The sequence below is a fragment of the Leucoraja erinacea genome, chromosome 6 (genome assembly GCF_028641065.1).
Source record: "Leucoraja erinacea ecotype New England chromosome 6, Leri_hhj_1, whole genome shotgun sequence".
Taxonomy (NCBI): Eukaryota; Metazoa; Chordata; class Chondrichthyes; order Rajiformes; family Rajidae; genus Leucoraja; species Leucoraja erinaceus.
Genome location: NC_073382.1, coordinates 43,398,588 through 43,417,785, shown reverse-complemented (window position 1 = coordinate 43,417,785; position 19,198 = coordinate 43,398,588). Strand labels below are relative to the sequence as shown.

Here is a 19,198-nt window from a genome sequence, read left to right as displayed (position 1 = left end):
GGATGGTCAGCCATGATCACATTGAATGGCGGTGTTGGCTCGAAGGGCCAATGGCCTACTCCTGCACCTATTGTCTATTAGAGGCATGTAAGATTATGAGGGAAATATACTGTCTTTAACGCAGAGTAAGGGAATCAAGAACCAGAGTACAATAGTTGAAGGTGAGAGAGGAAAGATAGGAACTCGAGCGGCAACTTTTCCACAGAGGATGGTGGGTATAAAAAATGAGCTGCCAGATGAGGTACTATAAGAACATGTAAAGACATTTGGACAGGCACATGGAAAGGAAAAGTTTAGAGGGTTACTAGACCAAGGGGGACCCGTTGGGTCCCGTCCCCTCAACGCACGGTTGCGGCGGGGAGGGGGTGGGGCCTGCGTTTGGATTATTCAGCAGGTACAGGATATTGAGTTGGATGATCAGCCATGATCATATTGAATGGCGGTGCAGGCTCGAAGGGCCGTATGGCCTACTCCTGCACCTATTTTCTATGCTTCTATTCAGATGAGGGGATTTTTGAAATCACGAGGTAAATCTCTACCAGAATCTCTCCCCCTCCCTCCCTTCCCTCCCTTCCCCCCCTTCTCCCTACTCACTCTCCCCTTCCCTCCTCTCTCTCCCCCTCTGCCCCCACCCCTCCTCCCCCTCTCCCCTCCCCCCTCTTTCTCCCCCTCTCCCCCCCCCCCCCTCCCCTCCTCACCCCCCCCCCCCTCTCCCCTCTCCCCCCCCCCCCCTACCGGCAGCAGCTCGTGGGGGCCTGAGCGAGGCCCGGAGCGATCTGAGGACCAAAGATCCAATAGGATAATTGCTGAGGACTGCCAAAACCAGCGGAGGATCGGGCCAGGGAGACGGAGAGGAGGTCGACCCCTTTGACGGGTAGAGAGGAGAGAGGGAGGGAGGGGGGGGGGGGGGGAGGTGGAGGTGGAAGGGTGCCAGGCGAGTGAGTGGGCTGCGAAAAGCGGATAGAGACAGAACCAGCCTGACTCTCTGGAAACCTGCAGCTGGAGTGAGCGGGCAGGGGAGGGGCGTGGCTTCACAAGCTGCACCGGCCACGAGGAGAAAGTTCTTCAGCGCATGAGCGCCGATGATGTCGCGATCGGCAGAGCTTTCTCGTTCTGTCTGCGCCTTTTGAAGAACGGGGGGGGTAACGTAACTCGTGGAAAACTGTGCATGCGCGTTGACAGCAGCTGTATTAATCCAGAGCGCCGGGCGGGGGGGGCCTGGGCCACGAGCGAGGTGGTCCACGAAGAAAGGCATTGTGAGGTCAGCAGCTGGGCAGCGGTCAGATTTAAAAAAAAAGCCCAGATTGGTCAACAATTTTAATTAAAAAGTAGGGGAAATAATTGATGAAATTTACAGAGGATTTCTAAAATCATAAGGAAAATTTATACTGAAATATGTCAAAAATCTCCTGTTTCGGTCTCTGGTTTTCGAGGAGATGCGTTTCACAGGCGAAATGACACACAGACACACAGACACACAGACACACAGACACACACACACACACACACACACACACACACACACACACACACACACACACACACACACACACACCACACACACACACACACACACACACACACACACACACACACACACACACACACACACACTTTGATGACTCCTCTCCCATAATCTCCTTAACTAACACGCTTTATCTTTTAATCTCTGGCCTTTGTCCAACCATCAAACCCCCCCCCCCTGACCCTACCTATCACTTTGGCCTGCCCCAACCTCCTTCCAGCTTTCTCCCCCCTTCTACAATTAGTCTGCATAAGGGTTCTGACCTGCAATCTCACCTCATCGTGTTCTTCAGAGATGCTCCCTGACATGCTGAGTTATCACAGCACTTTGTTTCTTTCTCTTAATCAGAAATATATTGTCAATCCTTCATTGTCACTTAGACTGACTGCATGAACACCGTGCTCAACCGCACTGTGGGAATACCTTCACGAGAAGCACTGCGTGCTTGAAGAAGGTTGTTTATCAATGCCTTCTCAAGGCCAGTTGGGATGCATCATAAATACTGCTACCCAATGTTAGCAAGCTGATGTGTTTTATTGTTTCTCGAGTTAGAAATAGAAAATTAACATTAAAAGATTTCTTTCTCCTCCATATTTCCTTGCTCATTTCCTCTCTCAGTCCATCTGCCCCTGAAACCCTTCCTAAGCTTTTGAAGTTAAACTAGCCTCAAAGCAATGTAAGTTTTTGAAGAAGGGGATTTGAAAGATTCAATGCAAATGTTCACATGAAGAAGAGTGAGATTGCCAAATTTAAAGTCTTCAGATGACAAAATTTATGAAGGGCAGATAGGACAAATAAGGGAACCTAATATCATGCCCACCACAAAGCAGCAGAAAGCCTAGTGTAGAAATTGTAGGAATGAAATAAAAAAGTATATTAGGAAAGCAATGAATAAGTATAAAAAACAACCTGCCAAGTAAAATTAAAGTAAATCTGAAGGTATTTTATGTGCATAAATTGAAAGGAGATGGTCTAATAGGGATCGAAAAGGTAGCCATTTGGAGAATGGAAGGTATACTTTGTGGCTTCCTCCGCAGACAAGTGAGATGATGCTAAAGTTGTAATTAATAGAGACGTGCGAAATAATTTCATGTGAGAAGCATTGTGGCAGGAAAAGAATTGTAACAGGATCAGCATCTTTGAAAGTATATAATTGTAGGGCTGGATGAAGTATATTTCTTTCTATGGGAAGAATCAAGAGAAGAGATTTCTGAGGTTCTAACTACAATATTTCTATCTTCTTTGGCCACATGATTGGTGCCTGAGGATTTTAGGACTGTAGCACTATTTACAAAGAACACATAATGCACACCACCAAGTAATGGCATGTCGATTGGTTTGTATTGAGAGCGTATTATTGGAATGCGTTCCAAAGGACCTATTAACTTTCATGCAGAAAGGCACAGATTAATCTGTGAACATTCGGAATGGATTTGTTATGTGATTACTGTGTCGCCTAATTAACTTGATCAAATGTTTGAGGAGGTAGTCAGCATACAATTATGCAGTGCACTTGATAGAATCATTGTCGATCTTAGCTTTTGACAAACTCTTTGTGGTAGGCAACGCACGAAAGCAACCACCTGTATCCATTGGTGAGTGCCATATTTGTGCCAAACGTAGTGGCAGGAAAGCTAAGAGTAAAGAGAGTGAGGGGCAATAAGAAGCTGGTCAAACTGGTTAAACGAGCTAGCTCAGTGCTGGAGGGGAGAGTAGACTCTGGGATGGATGTGCTTGAGAGGCGTATGACGCACAAGGTGCAGGTCATCCTGAAAAACCCCGGGCATCCACTTCATGTAATTCTGGAGAGTCAAAAGAGCACTCGGAACATCAACCGGCTCCTCTCCCTGCCCTGTAGAACGGAGCAGTTCAGGAGATCCTTCACCCCTGCAGCCATTAGATTTTATAATTCGGACCGCTAGGCTGTAGGGGGATGCATTCTTGCAATTTTTAATTTTTAATTGTTAATTATTGGTCTTTTTAAGTATTTATTGCTCTCAGGTAGTGTCCACAGTGTATTCTATGTATTTTCTGTCTGCGTTCGTTTTGAATCTGTGGGTTTGTTGGTTGGGGGCTTCTGGACATCTGAATTTCCCTGAGGGGATCAATAAAGTATTTATTATTATTATTATTATTATTAATATTGTGACAGGAAGGCTGGTGCGAATGGGGTTTATAGGGCTCAGTACTTCATCTAATACATGTTTGTAATGTATAAATAATTGAGCCATTAATGTAGTGGGCATGATAAAGAAATATACAGATTATATTAAAATATTCTGCTGTGGTTGGCAGCGAGAAGAAATGTATTAATGATCCGGTTATTTAGGCAGGAAAATGGAATTTGATCCAGCCATGTGTAAGGTACTACAGTTGGGATGGCACAGGAAGGTAAGACCAGCTGCAATAAATAGAATAATATTCAGTGGTGCGATGGAACAAAGGGATCTTGGAGTTCACATTCATAGATCATTCAAGGTAGCAGGACAGGTCAGTAAGTGGGAATAGAAGGCATGTTGGATGTTTTCCTTTATTGCCTCGAGTTAGAACATAAGCCTAAGCACAAAGAACTAGAACTGCAGACACTGAATTTGTCCACAGATTGAACACTGCCATTTTGTTCCAGAAAGGATATCATTGCACTGGAGATGGTCCAGGGGTGTACTGGAATATTGCCAAGATTCTAGCTGTGACAGTAGATTGGATAAACACGCTTTACTGGAACTAAAGAGCGGAAGGGGGATTTATTGATGTGTATAAATTATGAGCGGGTAATAAGTAAATACAAATAAATAAAAGCATTCGAAATGCATGAAATAAGAAACAAAGAAAACAACTTGCATCCTTGTTCCTTAATATCCATTATGGGGAATTCACATTCAAATACATGACTAATCTGTGGATGAATAATTTGTGACCGAGTGAATCTAATAAAGGATTTGTATCCAAACATTTTGTTTGTTTTTTTGGTTCCAAAATTGACATATCTGCTGAATATTTTAGTATTTTTCTTCTAATATTGGGCTTGCATTTTTTTTCTTTTTACTTGTCCACCTTGTAATTATTTTTGCATCTTTCAAATATTACCTTTGTGATATTCTATTCTCAATTTGCTGTTGATTTTGCAGGACAGATGAAATTGAAATTTAATTTGACCCAGTGACAGTGTGATTGACCAAATGTAATGTCTGTTCAATGGTAAATTCAATGCGGCAGTGGTAATAGATTTAGCTTTTTGATGAATTGATTTAATTAGCTGTTTTCACAATTAAATATGTTGATTCTATAATGATGAATTTATGCATTAGTATTTATCTGTTAACATAGGATTTCTAAACATGTTCATTGTAACAGATGAAGCAAATTATATTTTACATTTATCTTACAGGTACAGCTTTCGCTATATACTTATTTGTCTGCTGAATTCATTGGTACAGCTACTATCTACAGTACTATCCGTAGAGTGGGCACTGTACTGCAGCTAATGCACACTCTGAAGTATTACTACTGGGTGATTAATCCAACGGATTGCAGTGGTATCTCTTCCAAGGGCCAAGGTAGGAAATACATCCATCTTCTTTACAAAGTTTCAATAGACAATAGGTGCAGGAGCAGGCCATTCGGCCCTTCGAACCAGCACCGCCATTCAATGTGATCATGGCTGATCATCCCCAATCAGTACCCTATTCCTGCCTTCTTCCCATATCCCCTGACTCCGCTATTTTTAAGAACCCTATCTAGCTCTCTTGAAAGCATCCAGAAAACCTTCCTCCACCTCTGAGGCAGAGAATACCACAGACTCACCACTCGCTGTGAGAAAAAGTGTTTCCTCGTCTCCGTTCTAAATGGCTTACTCCTTATTCTTAAACTGTGGGCCCTGGTTCTGGACTCCCCCAACAACGGGAACGTGTTTCCTGCCTCTAGCGTGTCCAAACCCTTAACAATCTTATACGTTTCAATGAGATCACCTCTCATCCTTCTAAACTCCAGAGTGTACAAGCCCAGCTGCTCCATTCTCTCAGCATGTGACAGTCCCACCATCCCGAGAATTAACCTTGTAAACCTACGCTTCACTCCCTATATAGCAAGAATGTCCTTCCTAAAATTAGGGGACCAAAACTGCACAAAATACGCCAGTTGTGATCTCACTGGGGCTTTGTACAACTGCAGAAGGACCTATATTCGATTCCTCTTGTTATAAAGGCCAACATGCCATTCGCTTTCTTCACTGCCTGCTGTATTTGCATGCTTACTTTCATAGATTGATGTACAAGGACCCCCAGATCCCGTTGTACTTCCCCTTTTCCCAAAGTGTCGCCATTTAGATAGTAATCTGCCTTCTTGTTTTTGCTACCAAAGTGGATGACCTCACATTTATCCGCATTAAACTTCATCTGCCATGCATCTGCCCACTCCCCCAACCTGCCCAAGTCACCCTGCATTCTCATAGCATCCTCCTCACAGTTCACACTGCCACCCAGCTTTGTGTCATCTGGTTAACAAAAACATTTTGCTTTGCTTGTCATATTCTAATGTTGTCCGTTTCAAGCATTTGAGCTTATTTAAGCTTGTTTTCATTGCTTCAGCATTGTAGCAGCTGGTAATGTAACAAATTAATCATAATCAGAGATGTTTTTGACATCTATGATATATTCTTCCAAACATGTACATGGCAGTGTAGGAAGCTTAGTTTGCTCCTCTAAGCCTCCGATATATAAATGAAGGAACTGGAGTGGTAGTCCCCTTTCCCCTTCCTCCCCCTTTCCACAAGTGAGAATTGGATTCCAGGTACTCTTATCAGATGGAACTGATTTACATCAAATCAGTGGAAATGTCTGTACCAAAACTATTAAAGATGGCTAATTTTGGGGGGATTAGCATGTCTACTTGATTATTTTTCTGCTGTTAATTGAAGCCTCGTTCATGATTTTGTCATCTCCAAGCCTTTGTAATTTCAGTATGCTTCTGGTCAGGTTCCTACTCTGCAAGTTTTGAAAACACAAAGTCATCTAGAACTGTATTACCTCTATTCTGGCCTGCACAAGGCCCCATTCATCCCACACCTTGTTTCTGCCGACCTGCATTGGATAACTATCTGACAACATTTCAATTTTTAAGTTCTGTTTTGAATTCCTCCCCATTACTGTAGCATCCTCCAGCCAGCCGAGATTTATATTTCTAACATTCCAGTTTTCTAAGCATCTTACATTTAAGTATTCCATTGTTGACAGCCATGTCTTCATCTGCCAAAAGCCTATTTCTGGTATTTAAACTGATGCTTCTCCCTTTCCTCCTTTAAGGTGACCATTAGAAACCTCTTTTGATCGCATGTACTACCAATTCCTTATGCAGTCTGTTGTCATATGTTGTTTATCTATGCTCCTGCAAAGCATCTTAGAAAATGAATCAGAAGGAACTGCATACAGACACTGGTTTATATCGAAGATAGATACAAAATGCTGAACTTCTTCTTGCGTATGGCGTGCACAGCCTAAAGTTGTAGATCAAGGGTAGACATCCAGGCCAGGACAGCATCAGTTACTGGGTGGATGGCTTTGATGCCACCAGGGAAAAGCCTCAGTGAGCAGTCATTCACGATGTGTGGGATGGTCTGGTCTGGATGTCTACACTGCACTCTCCCCCCCCCCCCCCCCCCCCCCCCCCCCCCCACCCCCCCCCAGAGTCAAAGTCAAAGCCCCGGCTGGCGATGGCGATTGTCCCGCGGCCATTAAAGCCACGCAGTCACAAGCAGGGCTGTCAGGCCCCGCTCCAGGAGCTCTGTGTTGCAGGAGCCCATCCCCCCCGCTTATGCAGGTGATGTACTGTTCTTGCATGGAGGGTGCGGATTCTGTTGAGGGTTAGCCATTGCTTGCGATGGAGGTCATAACCCGGTGGTTTCACTGTGGGGTCTGTGATGACCTCTCCGTTGTTGATCGGCGGGTCAGGCAGCATCTCTGGAGAAAAGGAATAGGTGACATTACGAGTCAGAACCAGTCTAAAGAAGGGTTCCAACCCAAAAAAGTCTATTCCTTTTCTCCAGAGATGCTGCCTGACCCACTGAGTTACTTCAGCATTTTGTGTCTATCTTAAGTACCTTGGAAAGTTTGCTTATGTTACACGCACTGCATAATTTACAAGTTGTTGTTTAGGGAGACAGATCAGAATAATCATGTGCAGTTTTGGATATAATGTTAATGGCTATCAGATCCTATTTGGTTCTGCATAGAAGATTGTGTTAACATTGATTTATTATTAGTTTTAGGTTTATTATTGTCATGTGTACTATGGTACATTGGAAAGCTTTGATTTGCATGCTACCCAATCAGATCAGATCATACTATACATAAATACAATCAAGCCAAACTCAAGCACAATAACAAAGATAAAGACACAGTGAGCAGAATATAGTTCTTAGCATTGTAGCATGGCAGTGCTAGAGTGAAAGTCCAATGGCTACAATGAGGGTGAGGTGAATCAGACAAGCATCCTAGCTTATGGAAGAACCATTCAAAAGCCTGATAATAGGGGGAAAATAACTGTTCCTGAGTCTGGTGGTGCACGATTTCAAGCTTCTGTATATTCTGCCTGATCGGAGTGTTGAGAAGAAAGATTGACAGGAGTAAAAAGGTCTTTCATTATATTGGCTGCTTTCCCGAGACGGCGCGAATTGTAGATGGAATAATTGGTGGGGAGTCTGGTCTCTGTGAAGGACTGAGCTGCATCCAAACCCCTCTGCCATTTCCTGTGGTCTTGAGCAGAGCTGTTCCCAAACCAAACTGTGATGCAACTCACAGCATGCTTTCTATGGTGCATCTGTCAAAGTTTGTAAGTTTGTACATGACGTATTTCACCAGTGTTCTGATGAAGTAGAGGCCTTGGTGTGCCTTTTTGGCTGTCACTTTAATGTGGTCGGTCTATGACAGATCGTTGGTAATATTTACACCAAGGAACCTGAAGCTGTCAACCATTCCCACCTTGGCACCATTAATGCAGATTGGTTACTTAACGGATTGATGCAGAATGCAAGAAGTACAATAAACATGGTATCACTTACAATAAAAAAGGGAGCTCGGGAAAACTCTCTGCACCATTGAAGCCTATTTGGTAGTTTGAACCTTGAACTAACAAGTTGTATGTCAACCTCAATATTAAGTTAGCTTTCATTTAGCGGGTTTAGACAACAGTAGAATAGTTTTGAGTTGGCAACAGTGTAATTAAAACTATGTGAAGTGACTTGAAAATGTTTTTGGCCAGTTGGCTAAATTCTAAAGTCAAAGTCAAAATCAAAGTAGCCTTTATTGTCATTCAGACCTTGCGGTCTGAACGAAATTTTAGAAAGGTTATTCTAGAAAGGTTATCAAATATTATTCCCAACCATTTATCATTGGAAGGTTGTAAACTGCACAGAATAAAAACATTGTGTAAAGGATTAATTAAAATGAGCAGAGATCAGTCCTAACTAAATCTCTCTCCATTCTGTTGAAAGTTTTCAGTAGTTATTGGGACTGGATATGCTTTCTCATCTGAAGCCAATGGGAACTTTAGTATTACATGCAAGTGGAGGTGCAAATATCTGGTATATGATTTTCTATATACAGAGAACATTTAATTTATGTTGAGGTAACTCATGTTTTAAGATGAATGGTCAAGCAATATTCAGTTTAAAAAGTAAAGAAATACCAAGGTAAATTCTCTTGCAGAAAATTATGTCTGCATTGTTTGCATAATGGTACAATTTAATCATTTTTTACCCATTTCTGCAGATGATGTGGGTTCTCGTGAACCTTTGCGCTATCTTATGTATTACTAAAAGTCTGATCTTGACCACTTCCTGTTCTGTATATTGATTTTAGAAAAATCGCTGCCACTTAAGGCTGTGATTTTTGGCCATCTTACTCAGAGTCCCCCTCCGCTGCGCAGGACAAGAGGATTTTTCCCATCGATGAAAAATAAAAGAGTTATTAGTGTTTAAAAAATGTTGAGATTCTCAACACTTCCGGGTTTTATAGTCCCTGCGGAAGGGGCGTGGCCTTCAGGAGAGTGCCTCAGTCAGTCTCTGCAAGATGGGGGAGCGAGAGGGTCACGTCTCTCAGTCTGAGCTGTGAATAACACTGAACACATGTCTACTAAACTGAGTGGTTTTACTGACCTGTCAGTGCCCTTAATGTGATTGAAAATATAGCTTGGAAATGGTAAAGTTGTGTTGCCTTTGGTTTGGAAATGCTAAAGCTGTGTTGCCTTTGGTTTGGAAATGCTAAAGCTGTGTTGCCTTTGGTTTGGAAATGCTAAAGTTGCCTTGCCTAATTAAAGTTGCCTTGGCAAATTAAAGTTGCCTTGCCTAATTAAAGTTGCCTTGCCTAATTAAAGTTGCCTTGCCTAATTAAAGTTGCCTTGCCTAATTAAAGTTGCCTTGCCTTCTATATAATTAAAAGTATAGATCACTCTTGATCACTCCCTGTTTATGCTTTATATTGATTTTAGGAAAAACGCTACCACGTACGGCTGTGATTTCTGGCCATCTTACTCAAAGTCCCCCTCCACTCATCAGGTGTCGAGGATTTTTCCCATCGATGAAAAATAAAAGAGCTATTAGTGTTTTAAAAATGTTGAGATTCACTCTCCTGTCAATCACGCCAGGAAGGCCACGTACCTTCTGGTGGGAGGGGGGAAGGGACTATAAAACCCAGAAGTGTGGGCGTGGCTCGGTCTCTGCAAGATGGAGGAGGGAGAGGTCACGACTCGTTATCTTTAGTGGCCTTGCACCCTGCTTGAAATGGCATGGAATTGCACTTAAATTTGGTGGCCTTGTACCCTGCCTGAAGTGGTAAGAAACTGCACTTGAATTTAGTGGCCTTGCACCCTGCTTGAAATGGGATTTCAAGGAATAGCCGTGAGTCAACTGCCAGCCCACCAGCCATGAGTGAGTGAGCTGCCAGCACAACAGGCTTGAGTGACTGAGCCGCCAGCCCAAAAATCCATTTGGCCCACAATGTCCATGCTAGACCTCTGGAAACCAGTCCCCTCAGCCCACAACACCCATACTAATGCTCCAGAAAGTAATGGAGCTTAGTCTAGTAATTCAAATATTTTTCATTGTTATCTCCTGCATTGTAACTGACATTCCAAATAGGAATATCCTTCTTTTGAGGCATATGTGGATAAACAAGCAGACAAAAATGCTGGAGAAACTCAGCGGCTGAGGCAGCATCCATGGAGCGAAGGACATAGGCAACGTTTCGGGTTGAAACCCTTCTTCGAACCGAAACGTTGCCTATTCCCTTCGCTCCATAGATGCTGCCTCATTCTCTGAGTTTCTCCAGCATTTTTGTCTACCTTCGATTTTCCAGCATCTGCAGTTCTTTCTTAAGCAGGATTTCTAAGCTGGTCAATTTGTATTTTGATTTAAATTTCTTCCCTGCAACTTAATACATTGCTGTTTTGACCTTGACGGCAGTAATATTGAGCTTTTGTGCCTTTTGAAAGTTAATTACTTATTGCCCTCCTGTAGTGACACCTCCTTTGAAATTGATCTACATTAATTTTTTCACTCTCTTGTGCAACGTTAGAACTTGTTCCTGAGGATCATTATTTGAATAATCTTGCCCAAGAACATTAAGGCATGGGAGGTTGAGGGTTGATCTTGTGGAGGTGTATAAAATCATGAGGGGAATAGATCGGGTGAATTGACCCAGAGTAGGAGAATCAAGAACCAGAGGACATAGGCCATAGGACAAGGTAAGAGGATAAATATTTACGTGGAATCTGAGGGGCAACCTTTTCACCCAGAGGGTTGTCGTATGTGGAATGAGCTGATAGAGGAGGTATTTGAGGCAGGTGCGATAACAACATTTAAAAGATATTTGGATAGGTACATGGATAGGAAACGTTTAGACTTTGGTGCCTTCCCACACAGTGGGAAACTTTGGTTCTGCTGTGTGGGGATGTTTTATGTTGAATTCTATAGTGTGTTGAGTCCTGTTTATTTTTATTGTATGGCTGTATGGGAATTCATTTCACTGTGCCATCTGGCACACGTGACAATTAAATTTATCTTGTATCTTGTATCTTGTAGAGGGTTATGGGTGAAATGCGGGCAGGTGGGATTAGCGTAAATGGGGCATCTTGGTCGGCATGGACAAGGTAGGCTAAAGGCATGTTTCCTTGCTGTATGACTATGACTCTTTTGCTCTATAACTATGACTTAGAACATCAATGCAGATCATACTTTCTGAACCAAATACATAAATGAGCCTTAATCAGTCTTTGTTAATGGGCAAATTAATTTGGAAAACTGTACATGCAGAGTTAATTTTTTTTCTCTGCCTGTAAATGTTGGTAAAAATGATAGTAAGTAGGATCTGTCAGATTTGTATTACTCGTTCAACGATTGAATTCAAACCATTCAGCATGCCACAGCTGCTTCCAAAGTTACTGAATATACCAACAATCATTTTGCTCAATTGTACTGCTTGGGAACACTAACCTAGATTCAAGTGATAGATTTTGCATTCAGTTTCACTGTTCTGAGATTAGATGTGCATACATTTTGACGTTTGTGTCTTAATAAAGCTGCAACACAGGCTTCCTCAGTTGCTGGGGTGGAGATAGTCTGTCGCTTGCCAATTTTGCTACTGTTCCGTAGCAAAAGGTTATTTTACCACCGTCATTTTAAGATGAAAGATCTCATTACGGGTTTTAACCTCCTTGATCCAGTGGCAGACAGGCGCTTGACTGATGGGCAGGATTTTACCTGAGCTCATTGTGAGGTGAGACTACCTGTGCTTTTGCACTGCCTATTATTTGCACATAGTTGGCACATGGTAAGACTTTACTCTTCCATTGTTGACATGGAGTAAAGCTAAAGATTTTTTTTCCCCCAATTTTCTCCCCTTCTCTCCTCTCCTCTCCTGAAGGTGGTGACTCATGCTGGGGTATGGTTCCACAGGCACCAGCAGCCCTCCGGTACCTCACCCAAGGGTCTAATCTTCATGTGTGAGCCTGCGAGGTGAGTATCGGTGGGCTATTCGACTGCGGGGCATCATTGCCAAGGGAGTCCTTTCTTTACTGGTCCGTGCATGCAATTTTTAGTGAGATATTTTTGCAGTGATCTGATTAGAAGCACTGTTTGGTTTTATGTTCCTTCTCTCAACTTTGGAACATTGAAAATTGAGGTGGTGACCTTGATGTTTGTGTTGAAGTTAACTGGAGCAGTGGGGGAGATAAAGCTTGAAACAGCTTGAAATTAAAGTAAGAAAGCACAGATCAGAATAAAGCTGATATTATAAAAATGAATTCACAAAATGAGGACCTGTTAAGTACATTTTAATGCTTGGAACGGGTTGCAATTGCTCAATCAAAGTAATGGTGATATATACAGGATAGCATATTCTTGCTGTAAAGTCTCTATCACCTGATGGCACAATGGCATCTTGAGCATTGAAAAATTGCAACAAATTGTATTTCTGCCAGTGCTGGATTAACTGTAAATTTGTTATTTTTGCTGCATATATTTACTCACTAGTTATATTGTTGTCTGATTATTTCTGGATTTAAAATATCATTTGTAATCCTAGAGGGAAAGGTAGTGTATCCTTGGAAGGTACACAAAATTGCTGGAGAAACTCAGCGGGTGCAGCAGCATCTATGGATAGGCTCTTTTCGGGCCGAAACCCTGTCTCAGACGTCTGAAGAACGGCCCGAAACGTGCCTATTAATTGCAACATATTGCCTTCGATCTTCCAGCACTGCAACATGGTGTATCCTTTCTCCTGCTGTCTAATTTGCTTAATGCATTCACCAACATGGTGCCTTTTCCTGATTCTTTGTCAACTTTTGACTTAAACGGTCCATTCTTCTCTACTACTGGAAAATAAGCATGATATGAAAAAAATATAAAGTCACCAAAAAATCCCATGTTTATCTTCCCTTGAAGGTCCATTGTGTACAAACTTTTTTTGCTAAACCTGGACCTGTTAGCAATGTGTATTGAAACAGTAACAGATTTTCACAATCATAACTATCTTGAGAGAAGAAACTTTAGTCTCACCAGATCAAGAGGAGGTTGTTTTGAATTAAGTTGATAACCATTATGCACATGTGTAGGAAAGAACTACAGATGTTGGTTTACATCGAAGGTAGACCTAATATGCTGGAGTAACTCAGCGGGACAGACAGCATCTCGAGAGAAGGAACGGGGGACGTTTTGAGTCGAGACCATACTTCAGACTAATATCAGGGGAGTGGGCAGGACAGAGAGAGAATGTAGTCGACAAGTGGGAAGGGGAGGGGATGGCGAAGGAAAGCAAGAGCAATTTGAAGTTAGAGGTCAATGTTCATATCGCTGGGATATAAGCTACCCAAGCGAAATATGAGGCGCTGTTCTTCCAATTTGCACTGGCCTCACTGACAATGGAGGCGGCCCAGGACAAAAAGGTCAGATTGGGAATAGGAGGGGGAGTTAAAGTGCTGAGCAACCGGGAGATCAGGTAGGTTAAGGCGGACTGAGCGAAGGTGTTCAGCGAAACGATCGGTGAGCCTGCGCTTCGTCTCGCTGATGTACAGTAGTTGACATCTGGAACGGCGGATACAGTAGATGAGGTTGGAGGAGGTGCAAGTGAACCTCTGCCTCGCCTGTAAAGACTGTCGGGATCCTTGGGTGAAGTCGAGGGGGGATGTAAAGGGACAGGTGTTGCATCTCCTGCGGTTTCAGGGGGAAAGTACCTGGGGAAGGGGTGGTTTGGGTGGGAAGGGACGAGTTGACCTGGGTGTTTCGGAGGGAACGGTCTCTGTGGATTGCAGAATGGGGTGGAGATGGGACGATGTGGGCAGTAGTGGGATCCCGTTGAAGGTGGCGAAAATGTTGGAGGATTATATGCTGTATGCGACGGCTGATGGGGTGGAAGGTGAGGACAAGGGGGACTATCCTTGTTACGAATGGGGGGAGGGGGGGGGGCAAGAGTGGAGCTGCGGGAGAGCCTCATCTATAGTGGAAGAGGGGAAGTTCAAGTTCAAGTTTACATTTATTGTGAACTTGAACTTCACACCCAAACCAACCCCCGTTTCCTAAAGAATGTCATCGGATATGTCCCCATTCTTCAGGTACTTGGTCATCGGAGATGTCCTCATTTGGAAACTGGGGTTCCCGTCTTCCAGTGTAGATGAGGCTCTCACTGGGGTCTCCTTGATATGTGCATGTTCAACAGTAGAAGTATGTTTTGTGGAAGGAAGCAAGTGAATGAAATGAGAGTGAGTTTGAAAGTCTGGTTCTCCAGTCCTTTGTTGATTAGTTGCAGCAAAGAATGTGAATGAAACAGCTATGATGAGTTTAAGACAAGATGATTATGTTGCAATGGGAGCAAATGTACAAATTTTGCACATCAATAGCAAGACTGTAGCTAAAGTGTAAAACTGGAAATATTGGAAGATATTGTGGTTTAAAATGAAGATCTACAAAAGGCATAAAATAAAAAAATAGATGAAGATTTGTAAAGTTCAGAATATGGAAAAAGAACTAGGAATAGTCAATGAAGTGTTGGAATCGCTTATCCAAGAAAGGTATTCTTGCTATTTGTGATGAGGGAATGGCAGATGTACTTGACAAATTTCATACAAGTACGTCGGATGAAACTAGTACCAGAGGAAATTGTGAATGTGACATTAATGGGACTCCTCCTTAACAAATTAGTGCAAAGGGGAGGAGTTGTACAGTTTGATAGCTACAGTGAAAAAAGATCTCCTGTGGCGTTCTGTGCTGCATTTTGGTGGAACTGGTTCAAGATGGCGCCTGTCTGTGGATCCTCCAGTGCTTCTACTCAGCGGCAATGGAAAGCATCTTGTCCGGAAATATTACAATCTGGTTTGGGAATTGCTCTGCCCAGGACAAGAAGGCTCTGCAGAGAGTAGTGCGTACGGCCGAACGCACTGTGGGAACTTCACTCGCCCCCCTGCAGGAACTATACAACAGGAGGTGCAACTCCAGAGCCAATAAGATCATGGGAGACCCCTTCCACCCCTGCAACAGACTGTTCCAGCTGCTACGTTCAGGCAAACACCTCCGTTTCCATGCTGTGAGAACGGAGAGGTTGAGAAGGAGTTTCTTCCCAAAGGCCATAAACTCCTATCTCACCAGGGACTAACTTTACTGTACCACTCTACTTTTTTTTTCTTTTTTTTTTTAAAATTTGCTGGGTTTGTTTTCCCTTTTTCCTTCCGCCCACAATATTTAATATGTAAAAGAATATGTGATTCTGTTCCATTCTGTTTGTTGTTTGTTTGTTTGTTTGTTTGTCTTTTTGCACAAAGTCCGCGAGCATTGCCACTTTTTATTTCACTGCACACCTCGTATGTGTATGTGACAAATAAACTTGACTTGACTTGACTGGACTTGACATGCCAGCAGCACAGCAGAAAATTGTCAAACATAGTAGTTCTCTAGTAGTTGTACTTACCTGTACAAAAGAAACACCAGAAACCAGCATTGCAACTGACAAGCTGCTAATGCATTTAAACGCATTAATGCTATTGCGATCTACCGACAGCAACGGAGCTGCCGACTGTAAGGTAATTCCCGATCACAGGGAAATCCCCGACCTGGTGGAGTATCATAGGAACAGTAAGTACTGTACCTGGAAACACCGGGAAGGCCTCCGTGGTGTCTGGAAACGTGGCCAACGGGTAGGACTACAAGTCGGACTGAAGACCTCCAATCCCTACCATCCTATTAGCCCATGAACAATCACTGGAAAATAAAGTGGAGGACTTAAGGTCAAGGCTGCTTTACCAAAGGGAGCTGAGAGATTGCTCTGTGTTCTGTTTCACAGAGACATGGCTCACACCCAGCTCCCCTGACTCTGCCGTCCAGCCTGAAGGTTTCTCCATCCATTGTATGGACCAAACGCAAGCATATGGGAAAGGGAGAGGCGGGGGCGTCTGCCTCATGGTCAACTCTTCATGGTGCAGACTCTTCTATCTAACTGGCTCTCCGCACTTGAACATCTGGCAAGTTCCCCTTCTATCCCGAGGGAATTCACCTCCTCATCCTGACCTCATCCCACACCAGCACTTAGCATTGAACACACGCCGTGGCGCATACCCCGAGGTGACCACCATGCCGCCCCCACAGCAACACCATTGTCTACACTACCCAATCTCCGGGACGATTCACCTACCATCATCAGCTGACCTTGGTTGAAGACATCCCTCCTCACCCCTTAAAGACAAAGGAATTAGATTTAGGAAGAATCCGGACATGGTACCATTGCAGAGGGGACTGGAGGAGCCACACGCCGTGGTCAACAAGCACCAGACAGCGTACCCCGAGGCATTTACCACCATAGCCGGGAACTTCAGCAAAGCCAACCTGAAAAAATCACTCCCAAACTGCCACCAACATGTCGCCTGCAGTACCAGTGGATTAAACACCCTTGACATAGATACATAGAAAATAGGTGCAGGAGTAGGCCATTCGGCCTTTCGAGCCTGCACCGCCATTCAACATGATCATGGCTGATCATCCAATTCAGTATCCCATACCTGCCTTCTCTCCATACCCCCTGATCCCTTTAGCCACAAGGGCCACATCTAACTCCCTCTTAAATATAGCCAATGAACTGGCCTCAACTACCTTCTGTGGCAGAGAGTTCCAGAGATTCACCAATCTCTGTGTGAAAAATGTTTTTCTCATCTCGGTCTTAAAGGATTTCCCCTCTATCCTTAAGCTGTGACCACTGCTATACGACCATCAAGGACGCCTTTTGCTCTATCCCTCACCATCACTTCGGGAAATCCGACCATTCAGCGGTGCTGCTTCTTCCTGCATACTGGCAGCAACTGAAGAGCGCATCCCCAGAGGTGAGGACTGCACAGAGCTGGTCTGGGGAGGTAGCGGAGCAACAACAGGACTTCTTGGAGTCTGTAGACTGGGCAATTTCAAGGACTCGGCAACGGACCTGAATGAATTTGCCACAGTCGTTACTGACTTCGTAAGGAAATGTGTGGAGGACTGTGTTCCAACAAAAACCTTCTGAGTGTTTCCTAACCAGAAGCCTTGGATGAATCAGGAGATCCGCATTCTTCTGAAGACCAGATCCTGGGAATTTAGGTCTGGTGACGCAGAGGTCTATAAGAAGTCCAGATACGACCTTGACAAAGCCATCAAAAAGTCCAAAAGTGACTTTCGCCCTTTCTCAAAGCTGGACGATGGGGCGGATGTGCGGCAACTGTGGCAGGGTTTGAATGCCATCACCTCCTACAAGACAAAACCAGTTGGCAGCTCAAGCGACAGCGAAGCATCACTCCCTGACGAGCTCAATGTATTCTACGCACGCTTTGATCGGTAGAACACTGATGTGCCTTCCCAAGCCCCCATACAGTCATAGTCACAGAGGCCGATGTCAGAAGATCTTTCAGGGGGGTGAACCCTCAGAAGGCACCTGGACCTGATGGTATACCCAGTCCAGTTCTCAAAACCTGTGCAGACCAACTGGCTGGGGTTTTTGCAGACATTTTCAACCTACTACTGAGGTCTGAGGTTCCCACCTGCTTTAAGAGTGGCGGCCTCAATGACTATCGACCAGTGGCTCTAACGTCTGTGGTGATGAAGTGCTTTGAGAGGTTGGTTATGGTGGATATCAACTCCTACCTTAACAAGAACCTCAACCCACTACAGTTTGCCTACCGTCATAACAGGGCAACGGAGGATGCCATCTCACTGGCTCTCCACTCCGCAGAGGACCACTTGGACAATAAAAACACTGGCTGTTGTTTATAAACTACAGCTCAGCATTCAATATCATCATCCCCTCCAAGCTGGTTACCACGCTCAGGCCACCTTTGGTGGGATCATCCAGAAGAAGTTGGTGAACTTCTTCTGGGGCAACAGAAAGCACTGGGTCTCTGCAGCGATCCTGAGTCTCCTGATCGAGGAGGGTGGTCAGTTGCTGGTGTGCATTCGCACCCATTTGGCGGCTCTCCGCCTCAGGACCCTTCAGATATACCTGTATTCAGGGCGTCCTCCCAGGTGGCACGTGCTGGCGACGCACTTTTTCCAACTTTTTCCAAAGTTGCCTTTAAGATGTAACCGGATCCCGATGGTGGGCATCAGCCGTGCTACTGGGGATGCCCAGCTTCTATCGGGACTTGTTGAGAGTGTGGAACCTGGTTGCCGTTGACCGGGCCTTCCCTCCGCCGGCAGAGGGCGACGACCTGGACGTGAGAGCAGCCGGCCCTTGTCCCGCCTCACCGGGTGTTGGGGGGACCTCAAATGTGTGGAGTACTTGCGGCTGAGCAAACCCCCGCTGAGGCGGATAGTTCTGTGCAGGCTTCTCCTCCACACCCTGCACTTCCTTGCCCTGGTCCATCATCCGGACACTAAGTGGAAGTCGGTGTTGCCTTCCAGTCACGGCGGAGGTCCCTCTACGCAGGGATTCTCCCCCTCTACATCGGGGACCTGGTGTGGAAGGTACTGCACCGAGGAGTCCCCTGCAACCTGTTTCTCTCGCGGTTCACAGACTCGCCAGCCGCCTGCCATTTCTGCGGACTGAAAGAGTCTGTATCACCTGTATATGGAGTGTGAGAGGCTGCAACCCTTGTTCCACTATCTAAAGTGGCTGCTCCTTGTCTTCTGGCTGCATTTTTCACCCACCATACTCATCTTTAGACACCCTGTGCGTAGGG

At 44.4% G+C, this 19,198-nt stretch overlaps 1 protein-coding gene across 2 annotated transcripts in view; it reads left to right on the top strand.

Annotated features, from left to right (window-relative positions):
* The window catches only part of nbeaa (neurobeachin a), a 534,111-nt gene that overhangs the window by 91,176 nt on the left and 423,737 nt on the right, over nucleotides 1-19,198 (top strand). For both annotated transcript variants that reach the window (XM_055636835.1, XM_055636837.1), the window contains exon 13: nucleotides 4,914-5,082. In XM_055636835.1, the coding sequence (XP_055492810.1) occupies nucleotides 4,914-5,082 (169 nt within the window). The remainder of the gene's footprint in view (nucleotides 1-4,913; nucleotides 5,083-19,198) is intronic.